Source organism: Lepidochelys kempii, chromosome 1 (assembly GCF_965140285.1).
Source record: "Lepidochelys kempii isolate rLepKem1 chromosome 1, rLepKem1.hap1, whole genome shotgun sequence".
In the NCBI taxonomy this organism is placed as follows: domain Eukaryota; kingdom Metazoa; phylum Chordata; order Testudines; family Cheloniidae; genus Lepidochelys; species Lepidochelys kempii.
This window is the reverse complement of record NC_136380.1, coordinates 265,906,396-265,922,075: the sequence shown is the minus strand read 5'-3', so window position 1 is coordinate 265,922,075 and position 15,680 is coordinate 265,906,396. Positions and strand designations below refer to the sequence as shown.

The 15,680-nt window shown below is 46.3% G+C and overlaps 1 protein-coding gene across 7 annotated transcripts in view; it reads left to right on the top strand.

The window, feature by feature from the left end:
* Positions 1-15,680, top strand: part of ANO4 (anoctamin 4) — a 288,655-nt gene that overhangs the window by 262,594 nt on the left and 10,381 nt on the right. For all 7 annotated transcript variants that reach the window (XM_073327406.2, XM_073327405.2, XM_073327407.2 and 4 more), the window contains one exon: positions 13,478-13,597. In XM_073327406.2, the coding sequence (XP_073183507.1) occupies positions 13,478-13,597 (120 nt within the window). The remainder of the gene's footprint in view (positions 1-13,477; positions 13,598-15,680) is intronic.

Sequence of the window (15,680 nt, the reverse complement as noted above, 5' to 3'; positions counted from 1 at the left end):
TGAAAATCTCTATTTCCTTGAAACATAAATAGCATTACTGTCTCCATATTTACAGATTCCACTAACAAGAATGTTCTCCAGATTGCACTGCCATAGTAATACTTTTGAGTATCAGTAATACAGTCTGTGAGTAGCTGGGATTTATGATCTTAACTCAGGGAAAAAGTTCTGGATCAGTTATAGAAGGTTCAGTGGCTACAATAACATGCTATTATCATGATCAATATATTGGCCCAGATCACCAGCTGGTGTACCTTGTAAATGTGTAGTCAAAGGAGCTATACTGATTTTCACCAGTTGAGGAGCTGGGCTGTCATTTGTAGCTTATTCACTAAACCTCTTTCTGCTGATGTAGGATTTTACAAGTATTAATCCAAGAAAAGTGCAGAGTCTAATCAGAAGAGGCAACTCTAGCTTCATCAGCCAAGATATAATTACTGAGCAAAATAACTTCTGTACTCCTTTAAAAAAGACAGAGCTCTTATATTAGGGCTTTTGAGAGGCAGTCCTGAATTGAGTCCATGCTGTTCTTCTGCATTTTCATTCCAGTGTTGAGAAACACTAAATTACAATAGTGTGTGCACTATTAGCCTGCAACTGGGTATAATTTAAATTGAATGGCATCTTAAATCTAGTGTGCTGGGGTATAGGGGAGAAACCCTGAATGAAATCGTTGGTTTCATCCAACCCAACTGAACTCCAAATGTTCAAAATTTGCAAATAAGCTCCTCGCCACTCTGGCAATAAGTGCTGCACTACATTAAAAGCAATAAGCTAAGCAAGCTAAGCAATACGTAGCAATAGTTAGCTTGCATTCTGCTATCAGATATAAATTTTTCACTTCATAGCTTTATTTTCCCTCCCAGAAAGAGCGAAGGGGATTCTTTTTGTTGTTGCTTTTAGCCATATTTTGGATGTCAGTGCAGTTTAGTCACACCAATGGAGACAGTTGATGATTGGCAATGCTACTTAACTCATTATCCTGTCAAGGATTTGGCATTTTCGTATATGCTGGAAAAATTGTTCTGTTTCCATAAAGAGTTGTAGAAAATCTTTCAGTTGGTAAAGTGTTAGGTTTGATGCTGATCATTGGTGGGCATGTGCCTCTCCTTGCTGCCATTGTGTTTACGCGTAGGGCATGTAAGTGGTGTCAGCTTTTTTTTCTGCTTTATTAATTTCTTTCTTACCACAGTCCCAGAAAATGCATTTTGAAATCACATTTGATAAGGAAGACAATATAGTGCACTTGCTTTCAAATTCGTTCTGTTTAGAGACATTGGCCTGGCTTAAGGAAACAGATCTTAAACTGTTGTATTTTAAAGCCATTCACACAGTTTTCCAGCAATACGTTAAATAACATAAGAGACCAAATCTAATTCCTCAGAAGAGACCAACTTGGCTAATGCCTTTCTATGTCAACATTGCAGATGTAGTACATTGCCATCAAGATAGTAGAAAACTATTCTTAAATTCTACAGGAATAGATAGTTCCCAAAGTTCAAGAGTCTGGACCATGTAGCATAGGATATTTTAACAGTTTTGGGAGGAAAGGCATCAGAAAAATCATGCAGGATGCGAAAGAAAATATTGTAATTAATTTCAGCTCTATAGCTGCTTTAACTGTAGGTCTTGAGCCATAGCCAGCTGGAACACCATTCAGGTACTAATCTGGTGGACACACAATTTCCCACAGAATTTAAGCTTACATTTTAAAAATAAACAACCAGTTTTACTGGTTGGGAAAAAACCTTACAAACGAGAACCCATGCAATTCCACCTTAGTCTGTTGACAAACAATTACTTGGAGAGATGTGAACTGACTTGTTTGATAATTCTAAACCCTAATAATGGTGATCTAAGGCACAGCCTAAACTAGGAAATTGGCTACATCCTAAAATGGTTTTCAGGAAGCAATCTTGTAAAACAGTTCAGGTTACACCAGGGTGCTGGCTGCAGCCTGCCAACATCGATACAACATAAAACAGTGGTTGAAAACCAGTTTTAAAAGATTCTCAAGCCTGGGTAGCCTGGCTAGGAGGCCACCAGACTCACTTCAGACAGGCTACCAACTTGCTATCGGATGGCCACTATCGGTTTGTAGTCACTGTCAACCTTGGATTGTGTTCGGTTTACTGAATTAAGTCATTTAGGCTTGAGAATGGCTTTCATCTACTGTTTAAAACAGATTAATCCTCACAGGTCAGCACTGGCTAACACATCAGTACAACCTGAATAGTTTTCCTGAAAAACGTTAGCCATTTTGTAGTATAGAGGGGGATAAAAAAAATCTCAATATTGTTCACTATTTCATTGATGATCACTTCTGAAGAAACATTCAACTAACATGCTGATCCAGCAGGGCTGGCCTTACCATGAGGCGAACTGAGGCGGCTGCCTCAGGTGCCAGACTGTTTTTTTTTTGGGGGGGGGGTGCCACTAGGACCCAGAGTGTAGAAAATTGTGTCTGCTGCTGGTGCATATGTATTCTCTCTGCTCTAGATGCACAGAGATGGTGGGGTGCTGTGCTGGAGGAAGGAGGGCACAAGAGACATATCAGGCAGGCAGGAGAAAAGGTGAGAGGGAATAACAGAAAGCAACAGGAGCTGCAGGGAGAGAGAGGAGGAGGAGGAGCCTCTTATGTACCTCTCTCACACCCCCAGGAGCCTGGACTGATTAACACCAGCTTCTCAGGGAGCTTCCTGTTTCCTGCTGCTTCCCTGAACGCACTTGAGGAGAACAGGCAGTCAGCTGAAGTAGCAGGAGCCAGTTAGGCCCTTAAGATGCTGATATCTTCCCTCATTCAGGCCCTGCTACCAGCCTGCTTATTTGTCCCATGCAATTTAGTGTTGAGAGCCACTATAGTTGGCACAGCACAGCAGTCATGAGTGAAAGAAGAAAACGCCCCTCTGGGGCAGCATTCAGAAAAAGAAAGAAAGCAAAGGAAGCTTTTCTATCTAAGCAGGAAGGCGCTCTCCTGAGATACATAGACACAAATGCTCTCGGTCAGCCTTCCGGCCCCAGTGAGGACATGAGTGGTGAGGCAATGCCTGATATTCCAGTTAGCTGGAGTGCAGGTGACCTGGCAGCTACTGCAGCATCCATATCTCCATCTCAAATGGATGTAACCATGCACATTCCTGAAGAAAAGTATAGATCAGAGAACAGTGTGGTGGAGGTGCAAGAAACAGCTGCTGCTGACTTTATTTCCTTAAGTCTAGATGATCCAGGACTTTGGACCCACTTGAGCAGTAGCCTGAGGGACTTCCTTGTACTACATGGACCACAGCAAGTGAAAAACTTCATGTTCCCCAAAGACAATGAAAATAGAAGTTTCCATCCAACACATTACTGGCGTGAAATCCCCAATGGTGACAAAGTGGAGAGGCCATGGCTTATCTACTCAAAAACTCAAAATGCTGCATACTGTTTTTGTTGCAAACTCTTCCAGTCTAATGTTCCAGCCACATTGAGTTCCACAGGAACAAAGGACTGGAAAAATCTGGCTAGAAATCTGGCATGCCATGAGAAGGCAGCAAATCACCAGAGAACATTCCATAGGTGGAAAGAGCTTGAGAGGAGACTAAGGTTAAAGGCCACCATAGATGATCAGCATCAAGAGAAGATTGCATCAGAGTCTCTTTACCGGCAAAATGTTCTGAAAAGGCTCATTGCCATTGTGAGAATGCTTGCTACCCAAAACCTAGCACTGCCTGGCACTTCAGACCAGCTGTATGTGCCAAACAATGGAAACTTCCTTCAAATTGTGGAGCTGATGGCTGAGTTTGATGCTGTACTCCAGGAGCATCTAAGAAGAGTCACCACCCAAGAAGCGTACATACACCACTATCTTGGAAACAATTCAAAATGAGATCATACAGTTACTGGCAACAAAAGTCAAACAGAAGAATGTGGCAGATCTGAAGTCAGCAAGTTATTACTCTGTTATTCTGGGTTGCACACCTGACATCAGCCATATGGAACAAATGACTTTAATGGTACGTTTTATATCAACAACAACAGAACCTAGTGAAAATGTCCCTGCAATGGTGACTGTCAGAGAGCATTTTCTAGAATTTATTGACATTGATGATACTACAGGATTTGGTATGACAAATGTGCTTCTTAAAAAACTGGAAGATATGGGAATTGTGATATGATAGCTGACATGAGAGGTCAGAGCTATGATAATGGTGCCAACATGAGAGGAAAGAACAGAGGAGTGCAGACACAGATCCGAGAGTTAAACCCTCGAGCTTTTTTTGTCCTATGCAGTTCTCATTCATTGAACTTGGTGGTCAGTGATGCAGCATCAGCTTCTAGTGAGGCTGCTGAATTTTTTAATGTAATTCAAAGCATTGATGTATTTTTCTCTTGGCATCAACTTATTGATGGCAAATTTTGAAGCAACATCTGGGAACATCCTCTCTGATGCTGAAACCACTGAGTGGCACGTGATGGGAAAGTCGAGTGGAGGCGATAAAGCCTATCAAACACCAAATTGGGAAGACAGATGATGCCATAGTTGCCATTATGGAGGATAATGCTAGGACAGGAACCGTTTGTGGGAGAACAGTGGCAGAGGGAAATGGAATCACCAGAAACATACATAACTTCAAATTTCTGTGTGGCTTAGTGATGTGGCATGACTTACTGTTTGAAATAAATGTTGTAAGCAAGAGGCTCCATGGTGTTGACCCTGATATATCTGGAGCAATGGAACAACTGGAGAAAGCAAAGTCATACCTACAGTCTTACCGGCCAGATGAGGGATTTCAAAACAGTCTGAAGAGTGCACAGAAGTTGTCAGAGGAACTTCACACTGAAGCTATTTTCCCACCCATTCAAGAATACAAGAGTCACCAAAGAAGAAGACATTTTGATTACGAGGCACAGGATAATCCCATAAGAGACCCCAAACAACAATTCAAAGTTGAATTCTTTAACCAGGTGCTAGATTGTGCAATACAGTCAGCTAAAGAACGTTTCATGCAGCTAAAGGAACAGAATAGTATATTTGGGATGTTGTATGATATTCCAAAACTCCTCCCTATACCTGAAGAAGACCTAACCAGCAATGCAGGGCACAAACAGGGGCGGCAAGTTGTCTGGGCCCATGGTGCCCGGATTCTAGCAATATTTAGGGCCCAGGGGCCCGGCTCTACCAATGTTTGGGACCAGGTCTCTCCCCCAGCCCCGCCTGCCACCCCACGCACCTCTCCCAAGTGTCCTCTGGCCCCGACTTCCTGCCCCCACATGCCACCCCCAGACTGGACCATCCCTGCCTCATCCCTGCCTCTCCCCTGCAGCTCCACGCTGACTCCTGACTCCGCTCTGCTGGCTCCTGGCATCAACTGCCGCCGCAGGGTCCTAGTGCCCCCCACTCCATGGTGGCAGGGCAGGCTGACCCTGACCCTTCCCTTCTGCCTTGGACCCTTCCCTTTTCCAGCAGCACCCTCCACCAGCACAGGGCCTCTCCCCGGCCTGCAGTCACCTCTCCTGGGCAAGGGGCAGCCCCATCCCTCACCCCCATTGAGGCTATAATGAGGGGCAGCAGGGGAGGAGGGGCACATGTGATGGCAGCCCCCCTCCCCCAGAACCCACCACAGGGGAGGCGAGGGGGCTTCCTGGACCTGAGATGGGCCCTAGGAGCACGTGCAGTGACAGTGGTGTGGGGTGAGTGTGCTGCCAGGGTGGGGGGGGCCCTCACCCAGAGCTCACTGCTGCCGCCAGGGAAAGGGCTGGGGAGAGTCCTCTCTGGCCCCAGCCCGGGGGCAGCCTGCCTGCACCCCAACCTCCTCATCCCCAGCCCTGCCCCACCCCAGAGCCCACACTCCTAGCTAGAGCCCTCACCCCAACCCTCTGCCCTGGCCGCAGCCAGAGCCCTCATCCCCCAGCACCCCAACCCTCTGCCCTAGCCCTGAGCCCCCAGCCACACCCCAAACCTCTCATCCCCGCACACCTTCCCACTCCAACTCCCTCCCAGAGCTTTCATCCCCTCCCATCACTAAACTTCCTCCCAGAGCCTGCACCCAAACTCTGTCCCAAAGCCTGCACCCCTCTCTCCCTCCTGCACCCCCACCCCCTGCCCCATCCTGCACCCAGCACCTAAACTCCTCCCAGAGCCTACACCCTAGACCCCCTCCCCCACCCAAACTCCCTCCCAGAGCCCAACCTCTCACCCCTTTTGCACCTCAGAGCCTTAGGCAGGTGGGGGGGCAGAGTTGGGGCGGGAGGTTCTGGGCACCACCAAAATTTCTACAAACCTGCCACCCATGTTGACACATGATGACATGCGCGATATTGATGCGAGGGATTTAGGTGATGAACTTAAAGCCCTTTCAAGGTACATTTCAGCAGGATCAACTCCAAAGGCTGTTCTGGAATATATGTGCACAAATAAAATGACCACCCTCTTTCCAAATGCTTTTGTTGCTCTGCGCATACTTTTAACACTTCCTGTAACAGTTACCAGTGGAGAATGTTGCGGTTCAATGACAAGACAGCACAGAGCTTTAAGCAAGCAAGCAAGCTGGTCTGCCAACGGATTTCTGCCTGTCAGCTTTCCACCCTCTCCTCTATTCTTTTCTCTCCCCCCACGCATTACATTCTCCAACAGATAAAAGGAATACACTGGCTTTGTTTAACATTCTTATTTACCAATTTCTATCTACCGCATTCCTTGCTCTCGGGCCTTGAGCCCAGTCCTGGGAGGCTTCCCACGGTTCATGTCATCTGGGCGAGATTCCAAGGTTCATGCCCTTGAGAGGAGCTGTGTTTGCACAGCTCCTACACAACACTCCGGGTGTGCCCTGAATGTTGCCAAGCTCATGAACCTTGTATGAATCCTACATCCCCTCCTTTTTTGTTTATTTGTGCTCTGCCATCTCATGGTAGCCATAAATTTGCTTTTGCAAGCCAATTAACTCCCGGACAGACGAGGTCATAACTCGTGGAGCCTGCCAGGGCGGGTCTCGACAAAGCCTTAACAAAAAGGAAATACATTGCACACAGCAACAGCAAAAAATAAGCTTAAGAAGGTAAAGTGTAATTGGCCGGGCCCCAATTAGCCATGCTAGAGTACTGGGAAGAGAGGTTCGCGTAAGCAGCGAGCATCATCTCATTCCCAATTTCCTCAGGGTGATGACATACTGGAATAAGGCACATACCTAACAATTCTTCAGCTGCTACAAAATCAGATAAACAAAAGGGAGTAACAATTGCTATTGAAGCCAATCTTTCCCATAGGTTATATGTCATTCAGGCCCGTAACGGAGAAAGCACTCCCGAGCCAACCCATACAAGAAATAGCAGGCACAAAAGGCATACAATCAATACCGAATTAGCAGTAATTTGGGCGAGAATTGCCACAAACAAAGTCTCAGGAGTCTCTGGCTGTTGGTTTGCTGCCAGTCTTCGTTGAGCTGCGGCGACCAATGCTTTTACTGCTCCCCGTATCACGGGCTGGCTTGGGACGCTACGCCTCCTCCATTTCCGTCCCGCCGTTGTCGACCCGGGAGGCACCGCATTCTTCTCCAAGGTCAGCTGAAACTCCGGTATGGGGTTCGATAGCCCCTGGTGCCACGCCATGCTGTTTCAGTGCCGGTCGCACACACCGGGCCGGAACCCACAACGGTCCTGCAGGGAGAGACACAGCAGCATATCCCCGACCCCAAGTAATTAAAGGTACTGGGCCCAACCATTGCGGATCGGGCAGCTGACGGTAACAGACACGCGGTCTTTCCAGTACCTCAGACTTATGAAAATGCCGATCCGTGGGGGTCTGCTGATCTGCGTTCAGCATTAAAGTATTTAAAGTAAACAAAAGGATATGCATTTGTTGCTGAATGTCTCCTAAGGTTCAGAGATGCAGCTCTCCTTGTTTTAATTGTTTGTCAAGCAAGATTTTTCGCATGCAATTTGCACGTTCAACAATAGCTTGGCCTGTGGAATTATAAGGGATCCCGTGTTTGAGACGGACAAAAGGTGGAGAGGGCTGTGGAGCAATAGGCTGGGGCATTATCCATTTTTTTCTGGCTCGGGCGACCCATCACAGCAAAACAGGCTAGCAAATGGTGAATAACTTTGGGAGTGGCTTCACCCCGCTGTGGGGTCGCCCAGAGAAATCCCGAATAGGTATCAATAAAACATGGAAAAACGAATAGGGGCGGAATTGTGGCATGTGAGTGACATCCATTTGCCACAGCTGATTCGCTGCGGTACCTCTGGGGTTAACGGCATAAGAAAAGGTAGGGGCAGCAGCGGCACAGTGGGGGCAGAAACGAACAATAGAACGTGCATGATGAGCAGGAATGTGAAACTGTCGGGCCAAGACAGAGGCAGACTGATGAAAAAAGGAATGGCTTTCAGTGGGGTCAGAAAAAAGGGAATTTACCTGACCATGTAACGCGCGATCAGCGCGCACGTTGCCTTCAGTGAGTAGCCCAGGCAGAGGGGTATGACTGCAAATATGAGCAACAAAATAAGGGAAATTACGAGTGGTGAGGAGATACTGTAAGGACAAAACAGGCGAAGAAGGTCCGCATCGACCTGAGGGGTAATGTGGGCAAGGGGTGAATGATCAATTACCTAATAAACATAATGCGTGTCCACGATCAAATTAAAGGGACAATCAGCAAAAAGTTGAAAGGCCAAAATAACAGCAGCTAATTCCAAGGACTAGTGGAGCTCTCCAAGCGCTGTCCGTGCAAATGTTGTTGTACAAATGAATGAAGCGCTTTCAGCTTTTCTAGGGGGAGGGGCCACTGGTCAATCCATACGGGCTCTAAGGATTGCCATACCAATGGTAATGCGGATGGCAAGGTGGGTGAGGGAGGATTTTGGGCCATTATATATTAATATCGAGGGTGGTGTCCAGCTTTGCAAGTAAGTCACGGCCCCAAATATTGAGGTGGACAGGGAGCACAAAAGGGCGGATTGTAGCAAGGGCACGGCCTCCTGGTTTAGAGACCGTGACCCAAGACAAACTTTGGGTCTGCTACCCCCGATCCCCCACAACGCTTTAGAAGGAACTGTTGGCCAACTGACCGACCACTCCGGATCACAAATCACCGTAACGTCAGCTCCAGTGTCCACCAGCCCTGTAAAAGGAACATTATTTAAGAGAAGTGTTAACTGAGGTTTCAAGGGGCAGAGTGACATTGTTAGAGCAACAAGTGGAGAGGACGTGTTGTGAGACGGCAACTGAGACAGCGTCGATCCAAAGCTGTTCCCGCCCTGGGCTCGATCCTCTGCAGCTGGCACCTGATAGGGGACTAAAATCAATTGCACAATTGACCGTCCACGCGGGAGCGACTGCAGAAGATGGGTCCACACCTGAACCTTAATAACGCCGGTGTAATCGGCGTCAATGACCCCTGGGATGACAAAAAACCCTGTTTCCCAGCGTGTGAGCGAGGGAGAACCAGATCTACAAATCCGGCCGGGAGAGGTCCCGTCACCTGGGTGGGTATGGCGTAAACCTCCCCTGGCAACTGAAAATCAGCGTCCTCCTGCATAATCAAATCAAGCCCTGCACTTCCGGCAGTCGCCGCCCTCATGGAGTCTATGGATTTTAAGGCAGAGGAACAGTTGTCTGAGTGGGAAACACCCCTGTTTGGCCCTGGGTTCAGGGGAGACCCGTCGTGCAGTTTCCCGACCCGCTACGACACTGATTAGCCTAGTGATAGCCCTTCCGACACTTTGGGCACTTCTTTGAGGGGCGGGCGGGCACCGTCGATGAGCGGCACTCCTGCTGAAAGTGACCCTCCTTACCACAGTGGTAACAACGCTTCCCCTCCTTCTCGCTTTTCCGCAGGGCGGCGGCCAGAACCCCAGCTTTATGTGTTTGTGTGCCGATGTTTTGGCACACCCGCAGCATGTCCGACAGCTCTAGAATGCCAGCGGCTTGTGCCGCCTGGAGAGCACGGCGGCAATCCTCGTTCGCATTTTCAACCAGCATTTTTAACAGGATCTCCTGAGCTGCCACAGGGTTATCCACCTGTCGGAGGATAGCCTCCTGCAATCTGTTGGTAAAATCCATAAAGGACTCTGATGCACCCTGACGGATACTGGCAAAGCTTTTGGTAGGCTTGCCTGAATCCGGGACCTTCCAGAAAGCATGCTGGGCGCAGGTGAAAATAATGGGGAAAACAGCCTGAGGGAGTTGAGACTGCATCTGAACGGTAGCAAACTGGCCCTCCCCTGCCAAGTGCTCATAAGTGACACCTTGCTCTCTATATACCTGGGCTTGGCGTTCCGCCATCTGCCGATACTCACTAAGCCAAATAACATACTGACTGGGCGTCAGCATCATGCGCAACAGCGCTTTCCAGTCTTCCGAGACCAGGGTGTACCCAGTACCTAGCCCTTCAATGAGACCCCGTACATACGTGCTAGTCAGGCCGAACTTGCGAATCGCTTTCTTTACGTCTCTGATCACCGAGTAAGGCAAACTGACCCAGTTTGCAATCTGGTTGCCCTGGCCATCATCCTGCCAGGTCACCGGACAAACTGAGACCAGATCAGCCAGCTCCTCTGCTGTAATATCTGAGCAAGTCTTCGCTGCGTGAACCATTTGTTGCACCAGCGAAAGCCCCTGAGCAGATGCGGACGACCCCCCGGGGGGCCCCGGAGCATGGGGCCCCATGGGGGGATGGTAATCACACACCGGCTCCGGTGGGGAAGGCAAGGGAGGCGGTGGTAATAGAGGCACTGGGGGCGAAGCAGTGGGAGGGATGGCTGCAGGAGCGGACGGGAGTGGTGAGAACATCAGCCCCGCAAGGGAGGGCCTGTCTGAGGCGACACGCTGTATCGCATCGCGGCAGAGGTGCCAGGCATGTAAAGCCTGCACGGGCGCCCAAGGCTCTTTGTGCAATGTCTGGCCCAACTGCTCCCAGTCCGCTAGCTTAAGGGTTCCGGCTTCAGAGTACCACGGGCATTGGGCACTCACCTCCTGTAGCAGGAGAGTGAGTTCTCGAGTGGGGCAATCATGCTGAGCCTTACGCAGCAAATACTGTAGCTCACTGCGGTGTTGCACTTGCAAAGCAGAGAGGGAGCTTCCCATACTTACCACAATGAAAAATACTCACCGGGATCCGCAAAGCGGATGAGTGACGCGTCTGAAACCCTTGCTGGGTGAGGTGAGTGCTGAGGGCCCCACATTTGGGCGCCAGTTGTTGCAGTTCAATGACAAGACAGCACAGAGCTTTAAGCAAGCAAGCAAGCTGGTCTGCCAACGGACTTCTGCCTGTCAGCTTTCCACCCTCTCCTTTATTCTTTTCTCTCCCCCCACGCATTACATTCTCCAACAGATAAAAGGAATACACTGGCTTTGTTTAACATTCTTATTTACCAATTTCTATCTACCGCATTCCTTGCTCTCGGGCCTTGAGCCCAGTCCTGGGAGGCTTCCCACGGTTCATGTCATCTGGGCGAGATTCCAAGGTTCATGCCCTTGAGAGGAGCTGTGTGTGCACAGCTCCTACACAACACTCCGGGTGTGCCCTGAATGTTGCCAAGTGCATGAACCTTGTATGAATCCTACAGGAGAACGCAGCTTCTCCAAGCTGAAGTTAATAAAAAACATCTATGCTCCACAATGACACAGGAGTGGCTGGTCGGCCTTGCAACCATCTCAATAGAGCATGAGCTGGCCCAGACTGTGGACCTTCAGCAGGAAGCAGTTCAAATCTTTGCAACCAAGAAGGCACGGAAAGCACCACTTTGATTATTCAAACAGATAAAAATGCCAGACAAGAAAAGTTACATTTGCTGTTCAGGCGTTTGAAAGTTAAGTGTTACTTAAAATTTTTGAACAAGGCATTTTAAGTTGGTTCTCCTTTATTGGGGTAGGTAGCAGAGCAGTACCATGAGAGGAGCAGACAGGAAGAAGGAAGAATTGATACCTATCAAAGTTTCGGCCCAAGCCAGGGGGCATGGGGGCGTCATTTGAGCTCCCCGCCTCAGGTGCCAAAATGTTGTGGGCCGGCCCTGTGATCCAGTATGACTGGATGTCACTGAAGTTAGAGATGGGAAAGACATGGCACCTCAGTGTGGAAAAGGAATGGTAACAGTGTAACACTCCTTTAGACTCGCGTTGAATTTGGGGCAGTAGTTATGCAGACATGGCTGAGAATTCTGTTGGCAGCTGTGATTGTCTTTCTCAGCCAGTGGCAGGATTAAAGCCTCTTCAGCTTTATGCACCATGCTGAATAATTTGGGTGGACTTTCATGCACGTGGCCCATGCAGAGCAGGGATGGCATAAGACTCTTGTCCAGCTTCATCTTTAATGATATTAGCTGTGAATTTGAACCAGCAAGGTGATATCTCCCAGACCTCCTTTGCCAGACCGTATTACCATTAACCAACAATTAGGAGCTAGTGTCTCTGAGCCATAAAGGAACACAGGAATTGCTACACTGGCTCAGACTAGTGGCCCATTTTAGTGTGATATCTTGTGTCTGACAGTGGCCAAAACCAGCTTTAAAGGAAGGTGCACAAAACCCCATAATGGCCAGTTATGCAATAACCTGCCCACAAGGAGATGTTTCTTTCTAACCTCTATCAGCTAGAGATTAGTTTATGCCAGGAAATATGGGTTTTATATTCCTTATTAAAATTATCATTTCTAATATAACTGTGAGTGTTTCAGTATTCAACAAATGTCTACTCCTTCCTTGAATACTACTCTTGGCCATAATGATATCTTGTGGCAATGAGTTCCATGGGTTAATTGTGATGTAAATGGTATTTCCTTTATCAGTTTTAAATCTATTGCCTTTCAACAGCATTGAATGTCCCCTTGTTCTTGTATTATGAGAAAGTGTAAATAGGAGGACCCAATTTATCTCCCTTGTGCCATTCTTTATTTTGTGTATCTCTGTTGTGTCATCTCTCATTACTCTTCTAGCTAAACAGTCCCCATCTTTGTAATTTCTCCTAATACAGAAGCCTTTCAATGCCTCTAATCATTTTTGTTCCCTGTCTCTTAACCCTTTTCTATTTCTGTTACATACATAACTTTTTAGATAGAGTGACCAGAATTTGAACACAGTATTCCAGATTCAGGTGTGATGTATGAGTGCAAGTGTGGGAGGGGGCAAATCTAAGTACTTTAAAGGAATCTAATTTACATACAGCGTGAAACTAAATTGATTGGGGAGGGAAGGAGAAGGTATAAATTACACTAACTAAGGTGCTCTGAGATTTACCTCTGTTTTCTGGGTCAGCTAATCTCTGCATTTTTAAGCATGCAAAAAGGGGATTTTGGTGTGAATTTGCTTTAACAAATTTTTGAAAAGTAATCTATGAAACAGCAGATTTGGATTGAGGGAGACAGAAATTACCACAACATGCTTTACAAATATTAATAGGTATCACTGTTTAGATATATATTTAGGAAACCAGGGAGAGAAATGTCCTCCTAAGTGGGATTTGTATGGGCTGAGTGTCCTGACTTCAGGGTTTCTTGTTCTCCAGGTGTATGGTAGGCTATGTTAATGCCAGTCTATCTGTATTTCTGGTGTCCGACTTTGAAAACCGTTCGGAACCAACATCTAATGGAAGTGAATTTTCTGGCTCACCATTAAAATATTGCAGGTAAGAATCTCACCAAAATATCTTTTTCTTTTTAAAAAATCACCAGGTGGAAGCATCATGCTAGAGTCTCTCTTGACTTGTTTTCAAAGTTTAAAAAATGAAATGAAAAATGCATTTTGTATATGTAAAAGGAGTAAAAAGTACAGAACACCACTTATACTGTGCCTACGAGTGAGGAGGTGCCCAATCTTTGGAATAAGGAAGGCTGCCTTGGCAACTAGCCAGGATCTTGAAGGACATCTGAAATTTGCATAAAAAAGTCTTTCTAAAAAAAAAAGAACTAAAAGAACTGCCCACAAGCATATTATTTGCTTATCCTTCAATTTTCACTGACAGATTGTGGAGGAGACTTGATCTGATCTTGGGTTTTAATCCTGGTTCTAATGCTGACTTTCTTGCTCACTCTACCTGTAGAGTAAAATTCACCTTTCTGCAGAGAGCCTGCATAGGTCTATGCACTATGTAAGTCCCACCTAAGCCCTATTTTGATGGCTTATGTGATGCCTAGGACTTATACAGGCTCTGTGCATAGGAGCGAATTTCACCGTACGTGAAAAATCATTGCAAGAAACACCCTGTGCTCACAATACTTGTACAACTTCTTATGTGCCCATACGATAATTGTCCCATGCCTTATGTCGGAGCTGGTTTTAATGGTTGGTTACAACACCTAGTCAAGCTGAACTAGTAGAAACTCCAGTGGTTTCTCTCCATTGCACTGGTTCAACCAGTTCTAGCTCCATCCCACAACTGAGTGCATCATATATGGAAATTCCCCACTGTCCTCTGCTCCCAGCAACAGTGTTTGGCACTATGCAATAGGGCTTCATAAGACCCAGAAAACACCAGTGCAACAATGGTGTTAAGATCTGCTCTGTGTGGATGCACACACATTGTTTCATCAAAACAGTGTTGCAGAGACCTGGTAAAGACCTTTGCAAGGACAAGACTCTCTATTTGTCCTTGAATAAGTCTCCTAACCTCCCTCTTTGGTTTCTCCATCTCTTAGTGGTGATAGCATTTACTTATGCCCAAAAGTCATATATAAGAATTAATTTGTTAATGTTTTCAAGCTCTTTGAACATGAAAAGGGCCATATAAGCACTAAGTATTATTATTGAAGGGGCTTCGCATCTGCAGGAAATTTCAACATTTTGTTTTCATCCCAAATTTGGATGAAAAGTCGAAACTTCAAATTTTTTCACAGAACAGAAACTCAATAAAGTTTCATTTTGGTAATGTTGGAACTTTTTTTTTTTTTGGTCCGAAATGAAAATTTTGACATCCATGAAATCAAAATATTTATTCCATTTTGTTGGAATGACCCAAAATGCTCTGTTTCAAGGGGGAACTTGGGCAGAACAACTGTGTAATGCTGTTATTTTATAATGCAGAGTTGGTTTGTGAACATGAGCTCAAATAACTGCAAAGCCTTTTCTTTATTATGAAACAATAAAATATCCTTTGATCAGTCTCTAGAGTCCAAGGGTACTTTAGTGTCCAGTGAAAAGACTCCTGACATTTTGTTAAAAGTCTGAAAATAATATTACTTGCACTTCTATAGCAAACTGAGCTGTTTTCCTCTGAAGTTAATGTTTTCATTTAGGGAGCTGAAACAATTATGAGACTCTACTGCACACTATTTGGCAGGATATAACCCTAAAAATAGGTTAGATCAATACATATCCTATTCTGTGATACAGAGCTGCTGGCCAAAAAAGGCTTCATTCCAACTTAGTAATCTTAATATTTTTTATAAGATTTGTCTCTGACCATCCACCACTTAACATCAATGGGGTTACAGATTAAAATAATATTTGCTTTTGATATTTTAGAGAAATAGAAACCAGCGCTGTTGCGCTCCTTTAGGGAGTTCCAAATTCTGCAGCTGTTAGCTAGTGAGATCTCCTGTTGAGGTCAATGTGAGATTTCCCTGGGTAAGCTCTAAATGCAGACTTCAGGATTTGGCCTGGGATACACATGCATGTGTAACACCAACAGACCCTGGTTGTCAGTGGGCGGGATTGAACGAACCTGGGACCTCTGGAGCTTAGTGCATGAGCCTCTACCACATGAGCTAAAA